This window comes from Asparagus officinalis, chromosome 8, assembly GCF_001876935.1.
Source record: "Asparagus officinalis chromosome 8, Aspof.V1, whole genome shotgun sequence".
Lineage (NCBI taxonomy): Eukaryota > Viridiplantae > Streptophyta > Magnoliopsida > Asparagales > Asparagaceae > Asparagus > Asparagus officinalis.
This window is the reverse complement of record NC_033801.1, coordinates 98196766-98206830: the sequence shown is the minus strand read 5'-3', so window position 1 is coordinate 98206830 and position 10065 is coordinate 98196766. Positions and strand designations below refer to the sequence as shown.

Genomic DNA, 10065 nt, shown 5'->3' with positions numbered 1-10065 from the left:
GTGTTACCCCCGATGGCATCAGCGACCGTTCTGTACACTAGGTTGTATTCGAAGGCTCCTATGGTAGTTGAAGGAATCAGAGAAGTATGAGGATGGGGTGTCTTGAAGACTACCCCCTTGGCGTGCTCCCCAAAACAATCTGGACCTGGACTCTAATCAGTGGCTTCGTGATGAGAACGATGATACTTTTCACGACGAGGCGGAGGGATTGATTGTTTAGCATGGCTCTCAAATTGTTTAGCAGCATTACGAGGAGTCCGTGGTGAGGTATCTCACTATGCTCCAGAAGCATAAGCTTCTGATCGTCAGTCTCTAAAAGGCGGAGGGAGTGAAGTGGCTTGTTGCAGTTGTGGAGGTCGACAAGGGAGCACATTCGTCAGGACGAGAAATTGTTCTTTAAATGACTAGGAGAGTTTGTGAGCTGTTTCCTCAAGCTGAGCTTGGGTAACATGGCTCTGGCAATGTTCTACAGGGTGAGATCGGTCAGACCCTTGCTCAGAACCTGGTATTTTTTTCTCAAAAAAGGAAAGAGGCCCCACGGTGGGCACCAAACTGTTGATGGTTTATATGATCACACGGTCAGTTTGATCCAAGTTAGGCTCGATTTATTCAGCATTGAAGAGGGTCGGCTTCCTTATCTGACTTTATATCTAGTTCTTTGAATTAGGTATCTAAAAAATCTACACAAATAGAAAGCACGTGAGAGGATGGGGTTTGATTCCCATATGGTTCCTTCGATAATCAAGTTAGCTGAAAAACTTGAGTGGAGTAAAGGAAGAACTGTGTGTTCTTGTAAATATGTAGTATGTGTGTTTGAGAATTAAATTTGTGAACCTTCACAATGTTAGAATAGTACCTGTATTTATACTAAGGAGGCAAGGGAAGACTGGTCATTTCGACTGAGAGCAGGAAGGCGGTGGCGAAGTGTGGGCTGGCGGCCACGTAGACACTTGCTTTACAGGTGTCGCCCTGCGAGTGGAGGGAAGGTCGCTTTGACATTAAATGGGAAGAGACTGGCGGCATGGCAGAGCCCACGTGGTCCGATGAATCATGAAGATCATTTGGGCTAGAGTCATGATGGCGCATGCCAAGCATTAAATGCAATGTTGACACGTTGTCATAGAAATATGGGCTCGAGATTAAAATAATTCTTTTAGCTTCACCAAGAAGTAACGCTCTTTGAGCCGACTTTGTAACCGCCTTACAAGTGGACGAATGGACTCGCGACGAGTTTATCAATAGAAGTAGGTCGACTGCCACCGCCTTTCATGTCGACACTTAGGGGTGTCGTCTCGTCCTATCGGCTGAGTTGTCGGCCTTGATTGTCTCTGGTCGCTAACTAAACTGTAGTGTAGCGTATCAAAGTAGACTTGTCAACTACTTGAGTTTAAATTGTATTTCGATGAAAATGGGAACACCATAACAGATCTAATTTCTGTTTAAGAGTTAAAAACGAATTCATTAATTAGGGTTTAAGATTTGATATAAATCTAATATGAGATATATTGCTAATTTAATTATTTCAGGATGAATTTACAACCATAATTATGTTTAGGGTTATTAGATCCCCTCAAGTTGATATTTATGGTTTTATATATCAGTGTAAACCCTAAATACCCTAATCAAGAATTAAAACATGAGTTACTTTCGAAGAATTTTGACTTTTTATGAATTTTTGAGAAATCTATCGATTTTGATCCGTCATCAGGTTGGTCAACTAATCAGAAGGATCAGTCGACCGAAATGGCCTTCAGGAACTGGGTTTCCCCTAAGGTCGGTCAACTAACATATGTATAAGTCGACTGACATATGTATTGGTCGACTGCTCGAGACTTGTTATTTGTACACGTTTGTGCATGTCGCCGCCCGGTCGACCGATAGGATATCGGTCGATTGATCCCCAAGGGCAGTCGACTAATCTAGTACTGTTTTGCATATGTTGATCTTCCACACACATTTGGTCGCAAACACGAAGTATGAACCGCACGTCGATACACGTGCGTGACCATGGGAGTGCACATATTGGGTTTGAGCATGCACGGGCCTTCGAGAGTGCGTAGTCTAATGTTTTGTACTTGTCACGATAAGGAGTGACGATTGTTTCAGTTTAAAATAGTTTTGGATAGTGCGTTAGTCGGTGCACCGCATGATAACGCGGGCGACTACACTCTGAGTGCGCTAGTCCATGTAGCGTAAGAGATTTCGGGCGACTGTACTCCATGGTGCATCTTTGTTTAGGTGGTTGCGTATGCTTGTCCGTGCACCGTATGATATTACAGGCAACACACTCCGAGTGCGTTAGTCCTTGAGCCGCATGATACTGCGGACGACTACACTCTACATGTTTAGGACGTCTAGTGCTCAGGCGAGTACTGTTTGTGGACGTAGTCCAACATTATGACAATCACATGTGACGGTACACACTTTTGATGAGGATTTCATAGGATCGCATATTTGTTTCCGTGCCACCTACCGAGGGTAGGGTGAGATACTGTGATTGACATGCATGACATGTCCTGGATGAGGTATTGATGATGCATTTCTGTGTTACTTGTCCATAGGATTTGGAGTTGATATTTAGTGACTCACAATTTGAGATACTGTTATATGTATGATGGTTTCTTTGTTTGGATTATTCCCTCGACGTAGTTATCTCGTGTTGTGGGTTCCTAAATCTTAACTCCTCTTAGTACTAGTTATATGATACATATATATGTGTATACATATGTCTGCATGTTATATATAGTATTTTATGTGTTTTACCCCCTTTCCCCTAAGGGCGGTGGAGATGTTCTTGCTAGCTCTTTGATGCTCGTTGATTTCATCTTTTTCAGGTAGCGGGTCAGGGATACGGACAGCCGCAGGTTGACAGAGATTCAGCATAGTCTATCGTCATTCATAGGGTAGTTGGTGCTCTACAGTGGATTATTTATTGTTTTAGACTTTTAGAGATGTAATTCATTTTGGGAGGCTAAGTGCCTTTGTACAGTTTAGTTGACTCTTATATTTTAGAGACTTATTGTTCTTGTCTCAATTTATCAGATATATTTTTTTGTTAGGACATAATTTTAGATACTGTTGGATGTATCTCCTTTACATTGTGTTCATCGTCTCTCATCTTTATTATATTTTCTTGTATCCTCACTTATTTGCATTTGACATCTGCTAGAGTGATATCAATGGTGAAGGTGAAACATGTTTATGCACATTGTTGGGAGCATGACAGGTTTGACATCTTTGGGTTTACCTTAGACTGCAACCATGTGTGAAACCAGGGGTTTCACCAACACCAATAAAATACCACAAGCAAGAAAATACCAAAATTTAACGTGGTTCAGTAAATCGTGCCTACGTCCACGGGGTAATTCAGAGAGAAATATTTCACTATGAACCAAGAGTACAATCCCTCCAAGTTACATCTGAACTTGAGGATTAAATCATAAGAGAAATATACAGTGTTACCTCTAGGGTATCAAAACCCTAAAACCCGTCTCACCAAAAAATTCTAACTCTCGTGGAGAAATCTACACCGTACCCTCGACGACATCGTCGTTCTGAAGACAACGGCTTTTAAATCACTGCAATTGGACAGCCAAGCTGTCCGGAATCTGAACTTTTTCTCTCTCTCCTCTCTTTTCATTTTTTTTGAGAGAAAGGATGGATTACCAAAATAGTAATCCAGCCAGCTAAATTAAGCAAAAAGGTTGTTACAAAAAAAGGCACTCATCCCCAACCAAGAATGAGTACCCTAGATCATCACAGTTTTACAAAATAAGAAACTTCACTAAGTCTTCTCTCCTACTGATATCTAGCAACAAAATATCAGAAGCTATAACCCAATACCAACTGTTATACAAGTTTTTCATTTTTAAACCACAAAATAGATCACAAAAAACTTCCAGCTTAACTTTCATTCCAGCAAGTCTATCACCCCCACCACAGGAACCGAAACCCTCTCAGCATTTGCAGCAGCCTTCTTTCTCCTCCTCTCTTGTAATCTAGCTGCACAATCAGAAATTTGTGATCCTATCCAAAATTTTGCAAAAGTCAAAATTTTATTCAAAAGTTCTAATGATCTCCTCCTCTTATTTGTAAAAATTCTATCATTTCTTTCCTGCCAAATACACCAAATAAGAGAACAAATAATCACATCTCTTTCTATATTCCCACTAACTTGTTCCTCATCCTTCCAACTCTTCCAAATTTCTTTTAAAGAATATAAAGTAAAATCTTTTTTAATTTTCATTTTGTGTTGAATAGACCTCCAGATTGAGTATACAAACTCACATTTAACAAAAAAATGAAGATGATTTTCCTCTTCCTTAGAACAAAAACAGCACATCATATCTGTATGAATACCTTTCTTCTCCAAATTCTTTTTTGTGTTTAAACCACTTCTTAAAGCCAACCAAACCAAAAACTTCACTTTTAAAGGAACAGGGAGTTTCCAAAGATTGATATATGCATACCTTAATCCTCCATCAGTAAGAAAATGATAATATGATTTAACAGTGAACTTGCCTTTTGCTTCCCAGATCCACATTCTTTTATCCTCCCTGTGAAGAAAGTTAACAGACATAATACTCTTCAACATATCAAAATATTGAAAAACCAAATTTCCAGTCAGTTGTCTTTGAAACTTGATATCCCAAACCCACTCATTATTAATTTTTTTCCTCAAACTGCTAATAGAAGCATAAGGAAACTCTGCAATATGAAAAAGCGCAGGAAACAAAGAAGCCAGAGTATTTGTACTTGACCATTTATCAAACCAAAACAGAGTTTGATTTCCATTCTCCACTTTAACACAAGTACTGCACAAGAAACTTTCAACATTAGTAAAAAAATTCTTCCAGAAATGAGATAAAAATCTCTTGCCAGAATAAAAATATTCTGTCCAGTTTTTGTTCTCAAAATACTTGTAAAAACTTATATGTTTCCAAAACTCCATTTTATTATCAAATCATTTCCAAATCCATTTCCCCAACAAAGCTTTATTCATAGCTCTCAAATTTATAATTCCCAATCCACCCAGCTTTTTGGGTTTGCACACTTCCTCCTATTTAACTAAATTAGAAGAATTCTTATGTTCCAAAGAACCAGTCCACAAAAACCTTCTCCTCATCCTATCAACTTTATCAATAAGCCACCCAGGAAAAGAAAAAAAAGACATCCAGAAAATAGGCATGGAAGAAAGAACAGCATTAACTAGTACCAATCTCCCTCCTCTTGATAAAGACTTTCCTTTCCATAAAGCTAATCTTCTCTCAAACTTCTCAATTAAAGGAGACCAATCTCTCCTCTCTTTTCTCTCTTTCGGATTACTGTTCAAGGTTACTGTAGCTCCAAAAAAATTAATAGAATTCTCCAAACCTATTCCTATTACAACTAGATCCTCTAAATCCTATTTTTCCCCCATTAGAATTTTAATTCATGTGGGCCTTATCTTGGGCTGGACCCACAACATGTAAATGCTGATGATTTTCACATTGTTTCGTCTTATAACGTTCGTATACTTTATTTTCTCATGTATTGTATAATCTCAAATAAATATTTTAAACCAAACCAGAGTTTGTTGTTACTTTGTTATACGGAATACGTCCTAACGAGAGTTAGTCATAGAGAGCAAAGACTAAAATACATCAACGTGTGAATAGGATACGACACTTCAGTTGTTGCTGACAAGACTTTTGACATTTGTTTCCCATGACACATTTGAGTTCGTTCTTGACTTCCCCGGCGCAACCTTTAATTTCTTAACCTAAACTTACCTGAAACCGTCGAGGCCTTAATTTCAAACTTGTGAGTAGAAATGGTCCAAAATCCATGACCACTTGGCTCTTCTCACAATTAAAAAAAAAAAAAAAAAAAAACCTTCCAAAATCCATGACCACTTGGCTCTTCTCACAATTAAAAAAAAAAAAAAAAATAGACCTATCTTCAGCTGGGATCAAGCCATGATTGCCTCAACCCGAGACTTGAACCTAACTAATTAATTAGTTAAAGCTCAACAAGTCCCCCAGATTAGGCGGCCAGACACCATTTTAATTCCCGCTGTCCGCAGCGACTCCTCTCGTACCCACCTACGCCCACAAGCTGATGACTATCGATGCGTTAGTAGTCCACAATTCATTTCATTTTTTCAGCCTCCTCCTCTTTATTAATTTCAATCTATCCCCTTTGGCTTATTTAATTTTGTTTGGCATAACATAATTGCTGGCCGTCATCTCGCTATTTCCCCCTCAGCTAGTATCTCTGTCTCCATCTCCTATGGGGAAGATGAGATTGGAGATGAGAATAGTTAATGTTCTTGTTTTCATCACCCTCTGCTTTTTCTCTCTTCCATTTTCTTCCTCTTTCTCATCCTCCTCCTCAAAGAACAGCAACGACATCAAATTGTGGTGCAGGCGAACACCGCACCCGAGGACCTGCCTGCTACTACCTCAGCCAGCATTTCCAGCCCGACCGTCCTCTAAGCACCGCCATCGACTTCTACAGGTTGTCGGTCCGCGCCAGCACTGAACCAAACCATCACGCCAAGAGCCACCTCAAGTCCTGCGCCTCACGCTGCCCCCGCAGCCCGGCGCCGCACCCACAAGGCCTTCCGCGACTGCCAGAAGCTGTACCGTGACACCCTTCAGCAGCTCAAACGCAGCGGCAGCCTCCACGCCCCCCTTTACCTGGACCCCTGTGGACGCCCAGACATGGCTCTCGGCCGCCCTCACCAACTCCGCACGTGCCGCAAGGGATTCTCCGACCTCAAGACCTCTTACAAGATCATCAAGCCTGTCATGCGCTACAACCTTCTCCAAAAAAAAACCTCATCAGCAACTGCCTCGCCATCAATCGCCCCAGCAACATGGCGGGGTCCATTCCGACCACGACTTACGCAGCCTGGACTGCTAATTGGGACACCCCCGTCGACCACCTTATGCGGGGGAGGGATGATTCGCAAGACAACCACCTTGTGGTGGCCAAGGACGGATCCGGCCGCTACCAGACCGTGCAGGACGCTGTTAATGCGGCCTCGGCGCTGAGATTGAGAGGGCACAGAAGGAGAATCGTGATCTATGTTAAGGCCGGCGTGTACGAGGAGATCGTGACGGTTGCGAGCATTCTCACTGATCTGACGATGATGGGGGATGGCATGGGCAGCACCATCATTACCGGTTCCAGAAGCGTCGCAGGAGGATACACCACCTTCAGTTCCCCGACTTTCAGTAAGCTACCACATCCATCCACAGACACACACACACGTATATATCTTAATTATCTTATACTGATCTGTCTATGATCTACTACTACTACTACAAATTAATTACAACTAATTAATCCGCTTAATTAATTTGATCATAATTCTAATTTGAGCCTAGCTAAATTAATTGATACTGTAATTAATTAATGTCATGATAGATGATATATATAAATATGTATGTATATATGTGTATGTATAGGTGTTTTTGGGGATAGATTCATCGGCACAGGAATCACATTTCGCAATAGCTATGGGCCGGGATCTCAGGCGGTTGCCCTGCTCTCCGGATCGGACCAGTCCGTATTCTACCGCTGCGCCATAGAGGGGTACCAGGACACCCTGTGCGTGTACACGCAGCGTCAGTTCTACAGAGAGTGTAACATCATGGGCACCATCGACTTCATCTTCGGCAATGCAGCAGTGGTCATCCAGAACAGCAAGATCCTTCTCAGGAGGCCCAACCGCGGCGAGGCCAACGTCATAACGGCCCAGGGCCGCACCGACCCCAATCAGAACACAGGCATTGTGATCCAGTTCTCTCGTATCACCGCTGCCGATGATCTGTGGCCCGTCCGACACTCGGTAAAGTCATTCCTGGGTCGGCCGTGGATGAAGTACTCGCGCACGGTGTACCTCCAGAACGACATCAGCAGCGCCATAGATCGGCTGGGATGGATGGCTTTCAAGGGCAACTTCGCCCTCAACACCCTCTACTACGCCGAGTTCAAGAACACGGGACCGGGTTCCGTAATGAGTTCTAGGGTGAGGTGGAGAGGTTTCCACATCATCATCCGCCCAGCCGCGGTGCGCAAGTTTACTGTCGCCAATTTCATCGCTGGCGGAGCGTGGCTGCCCGCAGCTCACGTTCCGCACTTTCTGGGGCTTTGAGGATCAATCGAATTAGCAAGTAGAGTTAGTAACATAATTAATGAGTCAATAGCCCAGCAATCTAAAGCAATATCCTTCATATTCGTCAAGCTAGCTAATGAGTAACATGCAACAGTTTCTCGCTGTTGTTGATATAAAATAGAGCATGCAATTGATAAACCAATCTTAGTTAGTCATAGCATGGGTCACCATCATTTGGTCACCTGTATTGGTCGTGCATCCTCATTCCTTGTTAATTTTAGTTGATTAGAGGCTGTGCGTTGGACGTATGTATCATGTTACAAGCCCAAACATACAGATAATACTTCTCTTGATCAATTCTTAAGGTAATGTCGCCTTTCTACTTCATGTATATACTGTACAATTACAATATTTTTCTCGATTTTTTAATTTTCTGTGTTAATTTTCAAGGGAGGAAAACGTATGTGCATTAATATTCCAATATTTTTTTAAAGGAAAAAGATAGCGTGAAGGTTAATGTAAAGGCTTAATTGTGAAGGTTAATGTAAAGGCTTAATTGGCTATCTTCTGTGAACAAATAGTACTTTTCCGGTACCGCGCCTGTTTCGAAAACCACAAACTTTTGCACAAAGTAGTTAGTTATTATTGATCTAGTATGTACAATTACTTTGATAACGAAACATAGTAATAGTGTTCATATTTTGAACAAATAGTTACATTAATCACTAATTTTTATAATGAGTAATTCAACAGAAGATGTCATACTATTGCATTTAAGCTTCCAATCTTCCGACTATTGTTTACATTATTAATCATTAAGTTATAGTATACATGGAATCCTATCGCGTAAACGATGTCCTAATATTTTATGCAGCGCCCATTAATTGTCGCGGCATTTCGAGGAGATCAGCACGATATTGCTTGCGTAAAGTCATAGCGGTTGTTTAATGTTCCTCCTATTTTAAATGATGTCCCGGCTGCAATTTTTTGCAATACATTGAGGTCTTGTGGCATTACCAAGTAATTAAGTTGCACGAGTTAGGCTTCGCATAGTTAATTAGGTAAGGCTTATACTAATTAAACCTCTCGTATAATCAATAAGTTGGGCTCAGGCCGCTAATCAATAAATTGGGCTCAGGCCGTTAATCAATTAATTTGGCTCAGCCGGCTATTTTCTCATTTAAAAAATGACCAAAAAAACAAGGGAAAAATGTGTCCAGGCCCCAAAAGAAGAAACTTCATGTGACAAGGCCCCTCATAGTTTTTCCCATGTGGATCAGCCCCTTGAAGTGTGACACTTTGTACTGCAGCCCATTTTTATCAATTATCACATGCCAGCTAAGCTAAAATTCCCAAACTATCATTATCCTCTCTCCTCAATCTCTTTGACCCAGCACTCATATCATCTCTCTCTCTAATCTCCTCTCTCTCTCTCTCTCTCTCTCTCTCTCTCACCTCTCTCTAAAACTAAGAGCTTTCTCAAGCTCGTCGTCCTGGCCGAGACGCACAGAGCATTAATCTATTAGCTAGAAGAAGAAAAGAAAAAAAGAAAAAAAGAAAAAAAGAAAAAAAAGAAAGGTACGGAGAAGTAGAGTAGAAGGGGAATGAAGAGAAATGCCATAATTAAGAAAGAACGAAAATGTGTATTGATGTATCGCTATGAATGAAATTGCCACGGTGCCGCCGAGCGATATTCGAAGCAATATAACGAGAGGTAGAAAATGAGTCCAAATGAAAGGAAGATACCGTGTGATAGATAATATAAAGGGCTACACACCGGCACAGACGGTAGTGAAAACGGAGACTGGAGGTGACCGTAAAACACGCGCGAAGTCGGCACGGCGCTGCTGTTTTCTGCTCGCTGCTGCCGTCGAGCGATGTTTCGGATGTTACCGAGAGAGATAGAGAATGAGTTAGAGCGTGATACAAATTGGAGGTGATAGGTAACATGTAGGGATACT

At 41.5% G+C, this 10065-nt stretch overlaps 2 protein-coding genes across 2 annotated transcripts; one reads left to right on the top strand and one right to left on the bottom strand.

Annotated features, from left to right (window-relative positions):
• Window positions 3911-4951, bottom strand: LOC109821583. Its single transcript, XM_020387759.1, has 2 exons — window positions 4360-4951; window positions 3911-4026 (listed from the first exon to the last, which is right to left on the bottom strand). Exons 1-2 carry the CDS (start codon window positions 4949-4951, stop codon window positions 3911-3913), a joined length of 708 nt encoding a protein of 235 aa, XP_020243348.1.
• LOC109820428 (pectinesterase 2-like) lies at window positions 6835-8474 on the top strand. The gene is made up of 2 exons (XM_020386570.1): window positions 6835-7220; window positions 7455-8474. The coding sequence occupies exons 1-2, from the start codon at window positions 6860-6862 to the stop codon at window positions 8141-8143; spliced, it is 1050 nt and encodes a 349-aa protein (XP_020242159.1). The 5' UTR covers window positions 6835-6859; the 3' UTR covers window positions 8144-8474.

Excerpts from the sequence above, each read along its gene's own strand:
- LOC109821583 (XM_020387759.1), bottom strand. The coding sequence starts at position 4,951 with ATGGAGTTTTGGAAACATATAAGTTTTTACAAGTATTTTGAGAACAAA. Across the intron at positions 4,027-4,359 it reads AAAGAATTTGGAGAAGAAAG|GATCACAAATTTCTGATTGT; the intron begins GTATTCATACAG and ends AATTTTGGATAG.
- LOC109820428 (XM_020386570.1), top strand. The coding sequence starts at position 6,860 with ATGGCGGGGTCCATTCCGACCACGACTTACGCAGCCTGGACTGCTAAT. Across the intron at positions 7,221-7,454 it reads CTTCAGTTCCCCGACTTTCA|GTGTTTTTGGGGATAGATTC; the intron begins GTAAGCTACCAC and ends GTGTATGTATAG.